The sequence below is a fragment of the Thunnus albacares genome, chromosome 16 (assembly GCF_914725855.1).
Source record: "Thunnus albacares chromosome 16, fThuAlb1.1, whole genome shotgun sequence".
NCBI classification, from domain to species: Eukaryota; Metazoa; Chordata; class Actinopteri; order Scombriformes; family Scombridae; genus Thunnus; species Thunnus albacares.
In genome coordinates this window covers 9,585,519-9,605,235 of record NC_058121.1, presented here as the reverse complement: position 1 = coordinate 9,605,235, position 19,717 = coordinate 9,585,519, and the positions used below count along the sequence as shown (strand labels likewise).

The following is a 19,717-nucleotide window of genomic DNA, read 5'->3' as shown; positions in this document are numbered from 1 at the left end:
AGATACAGCAAGTTTCTTTCAGTATTTTACACCGAATATACCTTGTAAAAGAAGTGTTGGAAGGATTAAGGCTAAATATAGACTATGTCTGTGTTTTTTTGCAACTCAGATAGGGAAATAATATTTCATTTTTTCACTGTGCCCATTAAAATTTATTTTGGTTAGATATCCAAACTTTATAAATAGGAAAAAGGGTACTGATGCACAGATTGGTGCATTTGATGTGGTGTTATGTGTTGTGTGGGTTGGATAGAAATATCAACCTATAATTCAGCTGCTGATCATTCCTGGTAAATTCCACATCCATAAATCTAAATGGTCTGGCTCCAAACCTGCTTTCATCAGTTTATTGTTGAACTCAAGCAGTATAGCACCTTAATCGAAGATGTGAAGAACAACAAAGCTAAGAAGACTTCCAATATTTTAAAGGAAGTATTTTTTATTTGAACTCTAAATTAAAAAAATTACAATAAATGGACTTGGACTGCTCTTGCTTTTTATTTTTTTTATTGTTGTTTACTGTATCACAATTTTTTTAAATTTTTTTTTTTTTGGGGGGGGGGGGGGGGGGGGGGGGTGGGGGTGGTCCTTGTGCTGTTTATTTTAATAAGGATATGGGGATTTGAGCTACAGGTAGGGTTCATAAATCAATCTGTATAGCACTTTTCATACAGGTTAGTGCAATTCAGAGTGCTTCAGACAGATAAATGTAGACAGTAAACATTTAAAACAAAGCACTAAAGCACACAAGAAATAAAATTATGAAAATGTATTAAAATAAAATAGATTTAAAAACTATGCTAATAATAAAATAGAGTGAAATAAAAAGTAGATTAAAAAAACTAGATAATATATATAAAAAGTAAAGACAAATAAAATCAATGAGTGGAAAAAAAAATTACAACATGAATATAACAAAATAAGTAAACAAAATTTAGTAAATAATGTCTATAAATCAAAAGCTAGGCTAAAGAGGTTTTAAGTTTATGTTTAAAGATACCAACACTTTCAGCTGTTCTCAGATCTTCAGGCATTGTTCACTGATTGAAACAGAATTGTTGTGATATTGCTTCAAATTTTTGGACTGACAGCAATTGATCAATTTTTCAATATTAAATCACAGTTTTGTTATGTTTTTCTGTTTGCAACATGGTTGCACAATACTAAACTGTATACTTGTTTACAGAGGGCTCTAGAGAGGATTAAACACATTTCCATACACCAGTCAGACACATCTATGTGAGTATTCAAATATTTATAAGGAAGACTGAGTTTTAAATCTCTTTAATCTTTCTGTGCAATAATGTTTGATGCCCTAATGCATTATTCCAGAGGAGACTGCACATACAAGATGATGAGGCTTATTTCTTGTGCAGTTTCTCTCTTATCACTGCAGCTACTTCAGTTTGCAGTGGTAGAAGAGGTACTCAGATCCTTTACTGAAACCTTTCCTGCATGAAAAATCCTACTTACTTAAGTACCTAAGTATTAGCAGCAAAATGTAATTAAAGTATTGCTAGTTTATTCCAGTGGTCCCCAAGCTATGGGTCCAGCCCCTCCAAAGGGTAATCTTTGATTTTTGGTGAAATATTGGCTCATTTGAACATTTTTTAAATGAAACCATGTGAGAAGTTCAGAGGGAAAAATCGCTATTTGATGGAGCTGTTAACAACTCACTGCTTTTTGTAAGACGTCAAACGCCAAAAAGGTTGGAAACCACTGGTTTCATCTTTAACAATGTTTTGTATTTTAAAAGCTTGTTATATTATCCATTGTGTCAAATCTTCATCTGAAAAGTAACTAAAGCTGTCAAATAAATGTAGTGGAGTAGAAAGTACAATATTTCTCTCTGAAATGTAGCGGAGAGGAAGTATAAAGTAGCATCAAATGGAAATACTCAAGTAAAGTACAAGTACCTCAAAATTGTACTTAAGAGTAACTGAGTAAATATTTACTTTCCACCTCTGCCTGTGTTTTTGTCACAGATGGTCACTTAAAGCAGCCATATCCCGTCTGTATCTGTGAAAAGCTATCTGAGCCTCCACCCAGCCGGATCTGATGTGCTGACGTGTCGGCTCCTTCAGCCCAGTGCTCATGCTCCAGCAGCAGGATCAAGCCAGGCAACAAAACTGCCAGCATGGCAGCAAAACACTTTTACCGAAATGGCTTTTTATTACTTTTATTTAATTTTATTTCAACTGCAGCCTTGGAAAAGCGGTTCTCCGACTTTAAAAGATGCGCCGATGAGGAGTGCAGCAGTAAGTTTGTAGGCTTGTTGTAAATACGAGCTCATCAGGACTGCAAGGATGCTTCTTCCCTACATCACATACAGCTAGCCATAAATTGCGCCTTATCTTTTGACCTGTCGCCAATCGATATTTGCAGCCCAGATAACCACTTGCAGTTGTTCTGATGGTGTTTAGGTTGTGCTGTAGGTTAATGTTAACACCGGTCATGAGCTTGGGGGAGAGGGGGGGGTTATCCGTTCATACGCAGCCTGTGTTGGCCGGTTGCCTGGCAGCTCCGGGCCTCTCTGGGCGAGTAGTGGAAGCTAATGTTAGCAGCTAATTAGCCACCGGCCGGTCAGCTTGGGAAAAAGCTCTGCCAATGTTAGTACCTGGACAAACAATAGGTAACATGAGCTAGCACAAGCACAAGCCTCGATAGCCCTATTGTTGAGCCACATTAGTATTGACTCTGGCTGTTTACTACTTTTTTCTTATAGCTGGCGTTACTCGATACACTTTAGCTAAACATTTCTCAAGATTACTAGCTTAGAAAACTATAAACTATAGAAAACTAATGCGACGAACTGATAATGAGAGTTTCAGGGCATGTCAATTCACGTTGTCTGCTCAGTTTGCATTACTAGATTTGAACAAACCTATGTCAAGTCTTAGGGAGCTGTTGTAGTTTATGTTATTGACAAAATATGTGACCAAAGCCAACCAAACAGGCTGGTGCAGGTGATAAGAAGTTATTACAACGACGACATAAAATCTCAAAAAAAGACTAAGTCGCAGCAGTAACACAAGTCAGTGAGAAAAGTAAGACTGGAGACAGAAGTAGAATAGTTTCTTTGCTTTTAATTTTCTTGCTAATGGTGAAAAAAAAAAGTAAAATATTTTAACCAAGACTAAAACCATGAGTTTTTGGGTTTAGTCTTGGCATTTCATGCAAGACAATGCAGATACAGTTTTTCACTCTTGTCTTGTTTGCCATCTTTAGTTGCATCAGTTTTGTATGTTGAAATTGCATGTTTTGTAACCCTCGGAAATGATGAATATTTTTTTTGTCCGCAATGCTTAAAAAAATCTTATTAATAGCAAACAGACGTTGCTGCTAGTTTGCCTTCTGCATTCTTGAAATGAGCATTACATGCGAACTAGCAAAATGAATACAGTTTACCTTCTTGTAACAATTCTTCACATTTGCTTTCACAGTGCTCTTATGTCGGGGAAAAGCAGTGACAGATTTCTCAGGACCGGACTGTCGGTTCTTGTCATTCAAGAAATCAGAAACTGTCTATGTATACTACAAATTGTCAGGCAGAAGGACTGACATGTGGGCTGGAAGTGTAAGTATCCTTGGGTTAATATTTAATCTGTACTGGATCTAAGGTGCCCTGTGTAGGTATAATCATCTATATGTTTTCTTCGTTTATTTGTCAATAGGTTGGAAGTCAATTTGGCTATTTCCCAAAGGACCTTCTTGCAATCAACCATGTTTATACCGACAAAGAACATGAAGTTCCAGCAGAGGTATGAAAATTAGTTGCTGATCACCTGTGATACAGTATTTCTTTATCCCCCGGTGTCTATGTACCAGTTGAGACATGTATATTTTTGTGAATTTTTTTTCTTTTTGTGTCTTCTTTTCAGGAAACAGATTTTGTCTGTTTTGACACTGGATACGATAGGTTTGACAATTATGACGTAGATTCACTGTTGGGTGCCATGGCAGAGGAGAATGACAGTGAAAATAATGGAACATCTGACCAAATCGAAGAAGCAGAAGGCACTCAAAATGAAACAAAGCCATCAGAAGAAGAAGAGGCAACTGACAGTGAAAAACTAATCGAGCCTTATGATGACTCTGAGGATCTTGACGCGGTCCCAGGCGATCAAAGTGCCTCTTTGCCTCAACCTGATTTGGAAGATGAATCGCCTTCTACAAAAGAAGTAGAGCCTGATGCAGCATCTACACTTGATGGTACTGAGAGAGCTACAGAAGACAAAGAGAAAACCAAAGATACACCCACAAAACAGGAGGTGGAATCTCTGCCCAAAGATGATTTCATTTCAGAAAACGAACCAGTGTCGATTTCTGAAGGTGTGCAAATCCCTGAGTTAAAAACGACCTTCGGAACAACTTTTGATGCCGTCACCACTGATGCGGAAACCACCACGAAAATCACCCCGTATGAGGAAGAGGAGAAAAGTGAAAAATTGGAAGATCATCCTGAAGATGACACTGATCCTAAAACAGAAACTCCATTGCTGCCTTTCTATGAACAAGCAGGTGACACTCCAGAATCCGATTCCCTTGAAAATCAGGAAATTCCTCCCATGACACAAGACAATGAACCAAAAACTGAGGAGGAGAAGAACATGTGGACAACACTTGGAGATGCAGTTTTTTCAGTCGTGACTGGGGGGGAGAGGACAGCAGAAAGTTTGAGTTCAGAGGAAGACGAAGATGACGAGGATGAGGAGGAAGCTGCTTCAAAAACCTCTCTGAGTTTTGAGGAAGCAAAGAAAGATATAGAACCACTAACACCAGAGTCACCAAAAGAGCCAGAAAAAATAGATCCAGATTTTGAAGATTCTCCTAATTCAATGTCCGTGCATACAGATAGTAAAGAAACACTCAGCGATTCTGAGAAACTGTTGTTTGAGCATGATGATGATCATGATGAAGTGGCAGTCAAACACAAGGAACCTCAGGATGAAACATTGAAACCTACTGATGAGCCGATACACAATCAAACAGAAGCGAGTACAGTTTTAATTGATCCAGTATCACAGGATGACCCTCATACTCAAAAATCAGATATTAAAACAACAGATGAACCCATTGAGGATAAATATGAAGAGGAGGAAGAAGTGACCGAAGAGGTCAGTGATGAAAATGAAAATATACAGGACAGTAACATTACAATGGGGTATAGAGAGGATTTAGATGAGACATTAGACGAGACATTAGACGAAAACAAAACAGCAACCGATCAAGATTTAGCCAGTACGGAAACTGAAACACGTCAGGATCTGTCTATTGAGGAGAGGCACTTAAAGGATTCAGATCTTAGAGATGACGACGAGAAGAAAGCAGATGACAAACTACTCGATCAATATCGTGACCGTTCCATTACAGATTTAGAAAGTAATAACAGTCAACCAGAATTATCTGTCAAACCACAGATTGATGAGGAAGTACTTACAGAGGAGAAGGAAGATGAGAAATACACCGAGCTAGATGAGGACAGGTATGAAGAAAAAGAAGAATTACTTGAGGATGAAAATGCGCTTTCTTTTTCACAATCGGATGACACTAAGAAACCCTCACCAGAAACAACTCAGCCCACCATGTCGACACCAGAGCCGGAATACAGCGATAGCATAATGAGACTGATTCTGCTGCGAGACCACTTCACAGAGGAGAAAATGGAGCGCTTCCAGAAGATCCTGGGTCTCAAGAATCTCTTCAAAGTGGAGGCCATGTTCACCGAGCTGGACGCAGAGTTGCGGGCTACTCGTCTCTCACAACCGGGCACTACGCAAGACATCGAAAATGCACTTGAGAGTATCCTGGAAGCCTCAGAGAATGCTATCCTGGACGAGATTGAGAAGATGCTGGATAACCAGGGCGCAAAACACAATGATGAGAACCAAATGAACACAAGTAGTTTGGACGAGGAAACTGAGATATTGGACGACTTCCAGGAGCTGGCATTCAACCTTCGACAGAAGTATTCAACAGCAAGTGATAGCACGCCTATGGCAGTAGAGAAAGCACCAGATAAAGACCAAGGTAGGTTTGTTTTTTATATTCCAAATTTGCATTGGGGGGCGCTATCTCTTAAAAAAGTGGGTTGGAAAATGATTGATTCTGATGTTTTTTGTAGAGATAGAGACTGATTCATTGCAAATATTTTTTTAACCACTGATATGGGTCTTTCACAGACAGGTACTGTATATTGCATCAGCTTATGATTGACTGATAAAATGAGTGCAGAATTTGATACTGGGGCAAGGCAGATATGCAGCAGACCAGTATCTTGTTACCAGACATATCCAGATTGTGTCTTCATCCAATTGAAAGGGGTTGCAGTTCACACCTGGCAGCAGAACACGTCTCCAGTGATCAGATGTGATGTTTAACTCTCCCTGCCAACAATGAATTGCAGCCACTGCTAAAATGTCCACATTAATACTAGGCTGTGCTGCTGGAAAATAGATATAAATATACATAAATATTGTCCTAGTAGGTTGGCGTAATCAATGCAGCTGTACTCAACTGTGTTTACATTTTTTTCAGGCTTTGTGTATGCTGCAAAATTGAATAAGTGGAGTCTCAGTTTGGTAGTTAGTATATTGCTTGAGCTGTTTGATCCTGCTGTATCCATAGTATACTTTGGCTGATATCCCACATGCAATTAGTACAAAATGTGAACAGGGCCTAATTTACACATTGAATGGCCACTCTTTTTCTTCAAAGTCTGTAATATCCAAATAGAAAATCTTTATTTGCAGATATCTTTAGGGATGCATGGATCCAATACGCCAGTTCCATATTGGGGCGATACTGACCGTTAATGTTGTTATAAAATGCTGTGTTTCTGCTATTATTTACATCAGTTATAAGTGAGTTGGGCAGCCAATACCTGAGCTTAAAGAAAGCTTGGGTATTAGATCAGGAATCTGTATCAGCAGGATACCCTGAGTATTGGAATCAGTATCAGGAGTGATAACGTTGGATTGGTGCATCCGTAGATGTCATGTAGTGTGACACCTAATTACAGATTACACATTTAAAGTAGTTTGGCTCCAGTTGATGATTGTACAGGCCTTAACACTGCTGACCTCCTACTTAGCAAATAGCGCTCTCTTGACAGAGTGATAGACCACACCTGCCGTCACTAGATCAGTTATGCTTGAATGTAAACCAGTACACACCTCACAAAGGGAATTCTCCTACAAGGAATAAATTCCTCTCTACCTAGAAATATTTAAATATATACCTGAGAAATCACTCCCAAGAGTAAAGTCTTATTGCTTTTGTGTTTTTCGATCATTTCATTGTAGATGAACATGAATTGAATGTCAATGAAGACATGTCCCACACAGTCGAAGAGGAAAAATCTGTCATCCCTGAGGCGGAAAGTGATGACAACCTCACAGTAACAGATCTTGAGGAAAAGCCAGCTGAGGTTGAAGAGGAGCAGATCCGTTTGGATGAAGTGCACACTGGATCGGATGTCAGTGTGGAGGAGGATGGTGGACACTTCAATAAAAACAAAGACAATCAGCCAAGCTTCAGTGCCTCAGACGAAATGCAAAAGGTTCCTCAAGCCACTCTGGAAAATCCTTTAGACATGGGCCTTGGTGTCGCAGTGGAGCGCTCACCCTCAGGTTGGTAATCTAGCAGCATGAATGATCAATCAAGTTTTCTATGTCCAAGTGATCATTTGTGTCTGTAAAATGTCATTTCCTTAGCATTTTAACAATGTTCTTTAACCTAGAAGCAAGAGCTTCTCTATTAGCTTCCATTGTGCAAGTCTTTATCATTAGACAATTGTGTTTTTGCCAAGCCCTCCCCTTAAATTTGACATATTTATACAGAAATCCTCACGATTTGTGGCATGACGGGAATATAAAAACCTGTTTTGAGGACACTGTATTTGTATTATGAAAAAATATAGCATATTTTGATTTAAAAGTTAATTCTTGGGGTTCAGCAGATTAGTCAGTTACAAGTGAGGATGCTCAAGGTTTTTCTTGTGTTGAAATTAAAAAGTAGTCTGGGTTGGTTGGTTTATAGTTTGGGGTTTTTCATATCCACAGATTAATTCAGCTGTTTCTGATGCATGAACAAACTGGATTGCAGTGCAAACCTCGGTGTAATAGGCTAAATTTTGTTCCTCCAGAATCTTTGGACTCCATGGAACCAGGTTCTGAATTTCATGAAGAAGAAGAAGTGGGATTATTCTCAACTGGAATGGTTTACATGGGCTGCATCATTTCAATGATCAAGACTAAGGTTACAGAGTGGACCATTGTGGTAAGTCTAAGAATTCTAAGATACTGTATACACTAGTTTAATCAGTGACACATTTCAATCCATAAAATCAAAAATATAAAAAATGATGATACATTTTTCGAACATTGACTCTCCTGATATAAGACTTTAACCATCAGCATATCAGTGGTTCTTAACCACCAGGCTGTGGACAGCTACTGGGCCACAGAACATATGTTGCCAGGCCATGAGGAGACAATATGATTCAGCAAAAAAAAGCAGAATGATTGTATATCTTCTTCAAGCTATGTCTGCAATAATTACCTTACGGTTGAATCTGTCTCTGCTGCATCTTCCCCCATCACTCCCTGTCATTTCCACAACAATATGATATTGATTTTGAAGTAAAGTAGATCGACATTTTTCCACATCATAAGTCTGTCACCACCTACTCAATCTGCGTGTGCTGTGTTTCTATTGTTGTTGGAACTAACTGAGGAGAGAACAAACAAAAATAGTCTAGGGTTAGGGTTTGGGATAGGCTGTCCACAATGAATGGAAGTCAGTGCACTGTCCTAACAAAGATAGCTGCGCAAAATTGTGTGTGTGTGTGAGTGAGAGAGAGAGAATATTACCAATAGAAAAAGTTTGGGAAATTCTGGTGTATACTGACAACCTACAAGCCTCACTGCACCGGCCTCAGATATGCTTCTGGTAACAGCACACGTCACACAGGCCTGTCCTATTGCTCATATTACAGCAATTTGAACACATGAACCCTCCTGCACTCACACGTCGTCAGCACGCAGATACAGGTCGTGTATTGGGTACTCAATAACAGAGAAACCTCGAATTACCGATTTCACCTGAACATCTCACGGCCCTCCCCCAGTGTTGTTGGCTGTCGAGCTGTAGGCTGAAGTTCAACACAGCCGGTGCTGAGCTGGCTGTTAGCACGACAACTGGGCTTTATTTTGGCATGGAAAAGCAGATAGTCAAGTCGTATGATAACATTACGTTTAATACGGCCAAAATCTTTATTTTTTGTACTAACAGTTGGTATCCATAGTGAACCTCCAGCTCTGTTTTCTGACAGTGAACCGGATTTGACGACTCATCCGTAACGTTAAATCACCGTTAGCTAACCTAAACTGTCGCCGCCAAGTCCAATTTACAGCCTTTCTCGACTGTCTAACGTTGTCAGTGTTTGTATCGAAGTGTTTTTATTTTTCAGATGCGTAGGCTTTTAAAGCTAACTGCTAGCATATCGGCGCGGTTTACTTTGAAGACAGCTAACGTAGCAAGCTAACATCTGTCAAACTAGCACACTGTGGCTAGTTCCGCTCTTGTTTTTAATCCAGTGTTAAAACACAGGCATGGAGGGGGATACAATAACCCGACCTGTAACCGAACCGGAGCATGTATACATGTTTTTTCTAAAGGAGCTCCAACATGTAAGTGAAAACTTGACTCAGTGTGACCCTTGTGTCAAGTGTTTATTATGCTATCATGGCCTGCTGACGTGTTAATGAGCATATTAAGCATATGGCTGATGCTTATTGACCTCAGCTCCTCCTGAATTTTACCCATCAAACTTGTGTTTGGCACCACATGCAAATAATCTTGGCTCTTTGTTGTGACTTGTTTTTGCTGTGGACAATACAGATTGGATTTCTTAAACATGGCATGTTGCAGTTCTGCGTTTGTGCAGCGCTGTAAATTAAAAGTAGTACTTTAATTAAAAGTAGTACTTTTAATTTACAGCCGGCTGGAGAAGAAGAAGAGAACATAATGCAGTATTAGCGTTAAGCCTTTCAGGCGATGTGATTTTATTGTTAATTTGAATGTAATCCCTACTTTTCATTAGAGCTGTAGAGTGTTCGTTTGTTCTGTCTGGATTGCCACATGTTCAGTTCAAAGGTTTCTTTGCAGTTGCACGATATGCAGAGCTCCATTTGGTGTGACCACACTTGCATAAAAACCTGGTGCATTTACCTTACTGATACAATGTACGACTACCTCTGCCTTTTTGCAGCAACCAACCATTGTTTAATCATTAATTGAACAGTGAAATAAAGTCTGCCTGGCTTGTAAATCTTGCTTGTCCGTTTCCTGTAGCAGCATTTTAATACTGCCATTGGTGCACTATGTAGGAAGTCCTTATTGGTATCAAAATGCATGGTTAGTACAGGTTGGAAGAGGTGTGTTGGGCAGTGCAACTTTTCTTTGTGTTTTTTGGTGATAAACTGAGGTTTCAACACCTGTAGTAAAGACTCTGCTTTGTACTTAAGTATTTGATTGTATCACTGTATGCTAATGCTCTGATATCTTGATGACTTTTCTACTGATCACTTATCACTGAAACTTATTTTGTGCTCATCAGATTTTGGTTAATGAATATACAGGGTGTAAATATTGCAAGTTTTTTTAGGCTTGATCTACTGTGGGTTTACTGCAGTCTCACTGTGTTTTAAAAATCTGTACTTGCCTTCTCTCTCTGGTCTTTTCATAGTATTATTCACATTCAAACCATGGTACCAAGGGTATTACCAAGGGTATTTTTCCTCCTGTCATAGGATTCCTATTTTCAAGAAGCATATTTAACCAGCCAGCTTCTTCCATTCCTCCTGATCATATCCCTAAACAGCATTTTTGTGTTTATGTGTCTTCAGATGATTTCACTACTGCCAGAAGAGTGGAGGCCAGGGGAAACCTTGTTTGGCTGTCCTTGGCAAGCTGTTGTCATCACTGCTTTGGTTGGAGTAATGACCTTCACCCTCTTCTTCTGGAGGACTGTGTTAGCAGTAAGTCTGATGATATTGCTGCTCTCATCTCAGATCAAATGATGTGCCAGAACTCACCAACATTGGAGGAAATGTTTATTTGCTTGATTTGAAAATATAAAGAAAACATCACATGAATTGTATTTGTACTAGCTTAGATTGTATAGATTAGGTTGTATTAGTTTTTGATCCTGAAGACTCACACTGCTACCCATGGACTGAGATAAACATACTTAATTACAATCTTTTCCTCAACTGCATCACTGTTAGACAAAATATTTATGTATGATTCCTGACATGATAAAGCTGCATTACTGTATGAACATGGTGATCGTGCTGCGTCAGTTAACCTGTGTTGATTAGACATGAAACTGATGTTTCCTTATTGCCTCTCTAAACTTTTCAGGTAAAGAAGAGAGAATACCTTGGTAAGTTTTCACTTATTTTGTCATATTACACATATATGACAAACTCATGCTGTGTAAAACCTCACTAATTTTTTGTTGTATTTTTCTATCAAGTGGATGAAAAAAAGCTCATAGAGCAAATCCAAGCACTCAAAAAAGAGAAGAATGATGCTCTCACCAAAATGTCTGAACTTGAGAAACAGGTAAGAATTAATGATCTTCCATAAACATCAGTGAGATACTGAATTAAAAGTCTGTTTTTATTTCTGCAACTTTCTCAATTGTTTTTCTTTTCTTTTAAGACTGAAAAACTGAGGGAAAATCAAAAACAGTCAGCACAAACAGTGAGTTCTACAAAGAAAAAGATACAAAACCTCGAGGTAAGATCTAGGATTTTTTAAATATTTATTTATGTATTTTTACATGCTGTGAATGTTTTATGCCTACTCAAATCTAAATGACTATAGGTTTTGTGTGTTGTTAGTACAGTAAGTAAAATTAATTCCTATTTGTTTTGCAGAGTAAAGTTTTGGAAGCAGAAACGAGGAATGAACAGATGGCTGAAGAAAAGAACACATACGCAAAACTGCTCAAAGAAGAGCGGGAAAACGCTCAACAAAATGAAACTCGGGTAATTTTTTAAAGTGTTTTTTCCTTCATGTAATTCCTTCAACTGTCTTCTCAGACTCATGATGACACGTAACGGTTTCTTTAACAGATTGACAAATTGGAGAAGTCAAACGAGAAGCTGCAGCTTAGCAGGAAAAAGATTCAGGAAACACTCTCTAAGGTACAAACACTTGCACAATCTTTTGAACGTTGCAAGACTCTGCGGGCTTCGTTAAATGAAGCTTTTGGGTTCATTGTATCTAATAAACTGTATGTATTTGCTGTAGACTACTGTTCTCCTGGATGAGGCCAAGATTCGTGAAGATGCACGAAATGTTCAGCACAAATGTCTTGAGAAAGACTACGCAACACTGAAAGAAGAAAATAAAACAGTAAGACAATATGTAGACTTGTTGGATATTTTGTCACTGAAGCTTGTTAAGACGTGTGATTTCTTTGAATAATTTTGTATTTCCTAACATTTAATCAGAAACAGAGTGTTTTTCTGAGGCATTCCTCTGACCTTGCCTATTTTTACAGCTTAAGTCCACTATTAAGACCTGGGAAGACAAACACAAGGAGCTCAGTGAACAGATTAAAGTCTATCAAAAGTCTCAGAAAGAGCTGGAAGACTCTGTGGTGCTTAAAGATCACAACGTGGAGGTCAGTCTTTTCTTATATTTGTGTCATGATTTTTGTTATTTATCAGCAGGTGTTTAAAAAAAAAAAGCCTGGCATCAAATGATTGACTGACCACATACGATAATGTCTTCTGGCAGGTGCTGTCGGAACTGCTGGCAGACTTAGACGCCTGTGATTTACAGAAAGGTGACACCAAAGTTAACGGTGAAGTAGCACCTGGTAAGTCCAACTCTGTCTCTAATTTAGTCAAAACAGTAATAGAGTTTTTGTGTGGATGGGTTGAGCAGATGAATTATTGTGAATAAATTCTGATTTTATTAGACAATTCATTGTATTTGTCATTTTTATTGGGTTTTTTTAAAGCTGTATTTAACAAACTAAAATACAAAAACTCAAACATCTGACATTGAAAATACATTTTCAAAAACAAAAATACAATAAGGGGAAACTGCTGATATATAAATGACAGAAAAACAATAAACAAAACAAGGTGCTGCTGCAGAGACTTCATGTAATGCTTGGCAGTGGTTTTTCCGTGTGATTCAAACATTCTTGGTCTTGTTTTACAGATAATTGATTTAAATGTATCTTTGTAATAAGATCATTCAAACAAAAAACCTTTTGATTTGGAAATTTTGGATTTATATATGAGAAATTTGTCTAATATAACTGAATTAATCATATCTTTTGGAAAGGCAAAATCAAAACAAGCAACAATATCTGTTTTTCTTAGCTGTATAATGTAACCTCAAGTTATCCCTCAGACATGCAGCGGTGCCAGAAACTGCAGTCAGTATAAAGTTGTGTTGAGCCTTTATTTTACAATAAAAAGTGTTCAATGGTCTTTTACAGATAAGAAGACCGCCATAAAGAACAGGATCAAACAGATGATGGATGTTTCCCGGGTAAGATGGCAAGATAATGAGTAAAGCTCACTATGATAATGCCTGGGAGACAAATTTGTGCCTCTAGCAGTGTATAGTTCTCAAAAGTTTTGTCATTTTACGTTTTTCCTCCCAGGTCCAGACCACTCTCACCGTAGTTGAAGAAGAGCGAGATCGCTTCATGACAAAACTGCTGAACGAAGAAAAGAGTAGAAAGGCACTAGAAGGTACGTTGGTCATGAACAAATAAGATTTGTTGCAAAATGGTGTAATTCATGTGTCATAGAATTATATTGAATATCATGATTTGCTACAGAACAACACCAGGAGCTGGAACATGCAATTGCAACCATGAAAAGCGAGAAGAGCCATCTTGAAAACCAGTTCAAGATCCTCCAGCAGAAAAATGAAATCATGTTTGAAATGTACCAACAAAAGGAAAATGCTCTGCAGCAGTAAGTGAAGCCTCCAGCAGTTATTCATCACTTTCTGTTTTTAGCTGTTGTTGGTCACTAAAGGAAATGTTGCTACAGTCTCCCAGCATGTCCGACAGTATCGGAAGTATTTTCTATAGTTATAAGCTTTACTGGCTGTCATTTCACCGTAATGACGCTGTGAGGAATAAGCTGTACTGTTAAAGCATAATCCAGGCGAATATTTAATGGAAAAGATGTGTATGAACTCTGTGCTGCCGTTATTGATAGGAGCGTGTTTCTGTGGTTTCACAGGAGATTAACCAAGGAGGAGCTGGAGCGTCGGAGCAAAGAGAGCATGTTGTCGGAGGTGGGAGGAAAAGCCGTTGAGGCCGAGGAGCAGGTGAAAGTCTTGAGGCAACGCATTAATGAAATGGAGGAGCAAATGAAGAAGACTGAGGAAGTCTACAAGGAACAGGTAGACTCTTGTTAAGCTTGATATTTTTTTAATGAGCAAACAGAGAAATCTTAACTGATCCCTGACTGAATTTCTTCTTTCTCTTAGATTAAAGAACAGGAAAACAAAACTCACTCAAACTGGGTATGTTGCACTAAGTGTCAGCATTTATTTATAAATGTATGCCGCTGGTATTATAAGCCGAGACATTAAGATATTAATGCTACATTTTTGTCTCCAGGTGAACGCTCGTAATGCAGAGCGAGCTCTCAATCAAGAGAAGCTTGAAACAATAAAGCTCCGTGAAAAGTAAGTGATTTCAGAATTACTAAAAATAGTTGAAGTGTTTTGGGGTTTTGTTGTTTCAAATCAGCTGAAAATGAGATTTAACTAAAAATGTAACTTCCTAAGGCCAGAGTGAAAATGATTAGCTGAATTATCACCAGAAAGCTAATTGGGAACCATTGTTTTAGCGAGTATACCAAACATTTACTGTTAACAACCCCTCAAATGTGAGGATTTGCTGTTTTCTCTGTTGTATATTGTTTGTAAACTGAATTACTTTTGGTTTTTGACTATTGGAGCTGTTTAATAATCTCACCTTGTGTTGTAGAAAATTGTTCAGGGCATGTTTCACTATTTTCTAACATGTCAGAATGACAAATTGAGAAAATTCTCAGCAGATTAATCACAGAAAATCGTTCTTTGCATCTGTCCATGAGTTGTTGGTTTTTCTCCCCCCCTTCACAGACTGGCTGTTCTAACCTCCCAACTGAATGAGCGCCGCGCTCCTCTCTTCAGACCGAACTCTGGACAACCTGCAGGTCCTCGCCAAGGTCAGTAGACCACACACCTTCTCTGCTGTTTATTTGGACAGTTCTCGTCGCACTTTGAGCAGACAAGGCTGTTTTCCAATAAAATCCTGCACTTCTTTTTTTTTCTTTCATTTTGTTTTTGTTAAATGACATTGAGCAGATAAATGTTGTCTCATGTTGAGGTTTCTCTTTTTGATGTGTACTTGACTTTCTCAGAGGAGAGCCAGGACTGAGGACCTCTCTATTGCACAGATTGTCGTGTTTCTTTTTTCTTTTTTTTTTAAATGACTGATGTGATCATAACAGGTGATTCATATGGGCCCTCTCCTGTGAGTGGGGGAGCCCCATCCCCTCCATTAATGATAGAGGGTCCCAGGCGCCCACCCTCTGCCCCAGTGGGGCGAAGAATTGACCCGTATGGTGAGTCAGTGGATTACTTCACCTACTTTGGGTCTCACCTCGTCATCCCTCCTTTACAACCCCGTGTCGCTCCTCCCGCTCTCCAGACTTTTATTCTTTTCAGCTGTTTCATCTTGAGTTCTTCCTTTTTATTTCTTCCTTCCTGCATTTCCTCGGTACCTCTGCCTTCAACTCTCTTTTTTTCCTGCTCTTGTTTTGTTGCGTTTAGTTGAATCATTTAGAAATGTTCTTTTCTGAAAGGATTTCTTTTGTGTTGCTGTGGAAACGTGCTTCACCATTTGTGACTTTAAAGGTCCTGAAAACATGTTTTCTCAGTCGGCTTCTTACTATGAGAGACAGTCCTACATCTAAAAAGTTCTGATGAAGCAGATGAGCTGAATCTTAAAGTGGAAACTCTTAATTAATAATATTGAAGGATGTTTTTTCCAAACTTTCTTTGATTTTTGGCTGTGAAATTGTGAATTTTAACAGAATTTAATTTGAAACCAAGTTTTCAGGGCCTTTTAAAGTAATCCAGAATTCTACCTTCATCTGACTGCTGTCCTCCTGGATTAGCAGTCACTTGTCTTTGCCCTTGTAATACTCGGGTTGCTCTTCCTTTGTTTCTTCCACCTGTTATCTTCTCAGGAAAAGTGCTACAGGGAGTGATTTTATCATTCATTTATTAATTCAGCCTTGTTTTCTTCTCCCTTCAGGTCCGCGCCCTCCATCAGACCCACATGGTCGTTACCCTGACAACAAACACATCCCTGGGATGGGTAAGATGCTACGTTCTATAGTCTCAGGGTTCTAATGTTCTTATTAAATAACTTGTTTCTAAAGTTGTGCTGTTTTTCCTCCTTTTTTTTTTTTTTTTAGACATGATGGGCCCCCGTAGCTCATCACCAGCCAACTTGGATGGATCTGTAAGTCTTTTTCTCATCAGATTCTAATACTCAGTCATTTTTATACAATATTTTCCACATTTCCTTTGTGTATGTCCTTACTCTAAAACAGACACAAGCAGTAGATCCACAGATTAAAGCAGAGACTCAGGCTGAGGCCTCCACAGAGAGTCAAGAGCCAGTGAGTACAGTGGCTGTCCAGTCGAGGTGTGAAGGTGTATGCAAGCACTCCACCCCCCCTAAAACAAAGCTGGATTTGGGAAGAGATTTAATGATTTTTGCTTTACTGGGCTGACTAAAGGTTTTGGGCTGAGTGTGTGGTTTCACTTGTTCTCACAGCACTGAGGGAAGCAGTGACTCTTTTCATCAAGACTGAACTGCCGCAGTGCAAATGTGTCTTGGAAAATGTTTGGGTCTTTTAAAAGTTGCAAAATATGTGTGTCAGATGTCACAGATTTGTGTAAGCAGTTTGATTTTTTTTTTCATCCAGAGAATCATGGTGTGTGGTTACTGGTCATGTGATTGAGCCCCGGCTAAATGCACTTTTTGCTAGGAGTAACTTGTGTGGTTTGTGGATTTCTTCACTGCATGACTAAAATAATACATCTCGGGTCACTTACAGCACCAACTAAAATCCTAATGACTGCATTTGAGCAAACAGTACTTTCTCATTATCTGCTGTAATCTGTCTTTTTCAGGCTCCTGGATCCTTCCTAGTATCTCCTATCAGGGACTCACCTGGCCCCGGACCCCATGATCCACTCCTCCCTCCCGGGCCTCACAGCCGCCTCCCACCAGGCGGACCTTATAGACCTCCACGACCCGGCCTGTACCATCTGCCACCTGGACCACCACATGGTCCAAATGTACCGCCTCCTCTTCACGGGCCTCCACTACCCACTAACGGACACCCAGGTATGCCGCTGCCTGAGTTCGGACCCCGCCCCGCCAACGGACATGCATTCCACCCCAGGCCAGGCCCTGGCCATGTCATTGATCCTCGGGGTCCACCGCCACCACACTTCCGTCCCCCTCCGCCTCATCACTTTGGGCCGATGCCGCCTGGTATGTTCCACCTTTTTGCTTTGTTTCTAGCACATCAGCAGTTTGGTATGTGACTTGTCAGTGCTGGGAGGTTACATACCAAACTAAAAAATCAGAATCTGTTTTATCAGCCAAGTATGCATACAAAAATGTGTCTTGTTCATTAATTTTTGCCACCACTATCACAGAGTATAAAGGATGTTTTTGAGCCTCTCATCTCTAATATATTTCCCTTTTCAAATGTCCTCTTTCCCGCAGGTGTTCGTGGGCCTATGGGACCACGTCCACCCATCCCTCCTGACATGCGCTTCCCAGGACCGCGTGACCATGCCAGCCCACCAATGGACCTGCCTCCAGGTGTCCCACCCCATCCTGGGCATGGTGTTGCTTATGGTCAGGCTCCACCTGAAGCCCTCCAGAACTCAGCAGGAGCTCACACCGGCCCCGGTCAGGACCTGCCCCTGAAGCAGGAAGCCTCTCAGGACTCAGCGAGGCCAGCGATGGTCAAGCCTTAAAAATGCCACCAGCTACGGCAGAGGACTTGAACACCCCTGTACCCATCACATTAACCCAGATCCAGTCCAAACATACATCACGATTATTTTCATATTTCAGTTATAAAAATAAAAACTGCAATGATGTTTATTAAAAAAAAACAAAAAAAACATGGTCCTTAAATTTAAAGCATCATCAATAATTATGTGTCTGAAATCATTATGGTCAAGAGTTGAGAGGGTTGCCACTTTTTAAACAGCTTATTGTGCAATAACAATTCATTATATGCCAGAGGTTTTTCATTTGTGTTGATCTTTTAAAAAATATATAGCAATGATTTTTAAGGAGCGAAATGTTTTTAATGTCATTTCCTGTGGAAATTATTTTAAACAAGGAGAAAAGGAGGGAGGTTTAGCTTCTAGCATTTCAGAAATACCATAATTTTCTCAAAGCTGTTGCTTTAGAACCGACTGTAAAGCAAATGTGTAATTTGATGGCCAGATGTATAACTTATTTTACTATGTTGGTAGAACTTTTAATAATAAAGAATGTAAAAGCTGTCGGTGTTATGCTATAAACCGGTTACAGTTCACTTACAGAGGATCTATTTTACACACGTCTGTCTATATAGTTTTCAACATGTGGCTTTAGAAAAAAATAAGGCATACATCTGAGCTGTTGCTGAGTCAGAAGCTGTAATTTTAGGATGGCGAAATGAAAACATTCTTACTAACATCTAGTGGTATTTAGACATTCAGATACCTTTGGTTTTACTTGGCTTGCTTTTGAGACATCTGAGATCTCTGCCTCCACCCAAATATAGTGAGGTGAAATTCTATTTGTGGTGCGTACTGCTTGAAAAATGCATAAAAAAAATGCTGAATCAGTGCCCCTGTCACTGGATAATCCAGAGACCTTACTGTGAGCAGTTTTTCTTGGAATTACATTTTATAATGGAAAAAACAATCCAGTGAAGTGCTGCAACTAAGCTTTTTATTAATGATTAATTAACTGTATAATTTGTAAAATGTCACAAAGCAGTGACAAGTGGCCATCAAAGGTTCCCGGAGCGTAAGGTGACGTCTTCAAATTGCTCGTTTCACCCAACCAACAGTACAAAACTCAGAAGATATTCAGTTTATAATTATATAAAACTAAGAAAAGCAGCAAATTGTCACACTTGAGACATTCTTGCTTGATGAATGACTTGAACAGTTAATCAGTTATGGATTAATAATGCCAGCAGCTCTGTGAGGTGTGGTGCTTTGAGCTAAATGCTAATGAATTAAATTCTTAACTAAAACACAAAGTGCAGCAGAGTCGGATGGGAATGTCATTTGTTCTGCAGGTATTTTAGTCTTCAAGCAAAGTATTCGACAAATTTAATATTTGACCTGATGGTGGTGCTAGAAGAGTCAGAATCACCAAAATTATTACAATTCATCCTGAGGGAGCATGGATGTACAAATTTCATGGAAATCCATCCGAGGATAAGATGATATACTTAATATTTTCAGTTATCCAATGAAAATAATGTTAAAAATACTGGGCAGATGTTACCAGTGATGTAGGAGAAGGGAGGCCATTGTTTCCTTTGTTTTTGGAGAATATGAAAAACCTAATCTC

General features: G+C 39.2%; 1 protein-coding gene across 5 annotated transcripts; it reads left to right on the top strand.

The window, feature by feature from the left end:
• Positions 1-2,031: 2,031 nt before the first annotated feature.
• Positions 2,032-18,651, top strand: mia3 (MIA SH3 domain ER export factor 3). 5 transcript variants are annotated; one of them, XM_044330010.1, is made up of 28 exons: positions 2,033-2,258; positions 3,444-3,577; positions 3,675-3,761; positions 3,882-6,030; positions 7,305-7,631; positions 8,147-8,280; positions 10,911-11,042; positions 11,428-11,449; positions 11,543-11,631; positions 11,731-11,808; positions 11,949-12,059; positions 12,147-12,218; positions 12,325-12,429; positions 12,578-12,700; positions 12,817-12,898; positions 13,532-13,584; positions 13,700-13,790; positions 13,880-14,018; positions 14,292-14,454; positions 14,542-14,577; positions 14,675-14,742; positions 15,184-15,269; positions 15,555-15,668; positions 16,364-16,426; positions 16,527-16,573; positions 16,665-16,733; positions 17,251-17,617; positions 17,855-18,651. In XM_044330010.1, exons 1-28 carry the CDS (start codon positions 2,138-2,140, stop codon positions 18,109-18,111), a joined length of 5,319 nt encoding a protein of 1,772 aa, XP_044185945.1. In that variant the 5' UTR covers positions 2,033-2,137; the 3' UTR covers positions 18,112-18,651. The 5 variants fall into 5 exon arrangements, with proteins under 5 accessions (XP_044185948.1, XP_044185945.1, XP_044185946.1 ...); XM_044330012.1 differs by lacking the exon at positions 2,033-2,258 and adding an exon at positions 2,534-2,632; XM_044330014.1 differs by lacking the exon at positions 2,033-2,258 and adding an exon at positions 2,717-3,047.
• Positions 18,652-19,717: the final 1,066 nt, after the last annotated feature.

What these genes read in the sequence shown, in the direction of transcription:
- mia3 (XM_044330010.1), top strand. Translation starts at nt 2,138, where the DNA reads ATGGCAGCAAAACACTTTTACCGAAATGGCTTTTTATTACTTTTATTT. An exon ending in AACATGAAGTTCCAGCAGAG is followed by an intron (nt 3,762 to 3,881) that starts GTATGAAAATTA and finishes TCTTCTTTTCAG; the next exon opens with GAAACAGATTTTGTCTGTTT. An exon ending in TTCAGGAAACACTCTCTAAG is followed by an intron (nt 12,219 to 12,324) that starts GTACAAACACTT and finishes TATTTGCTGTAG; the next exon opens with ACTACTGTTCTCCTGGATGA.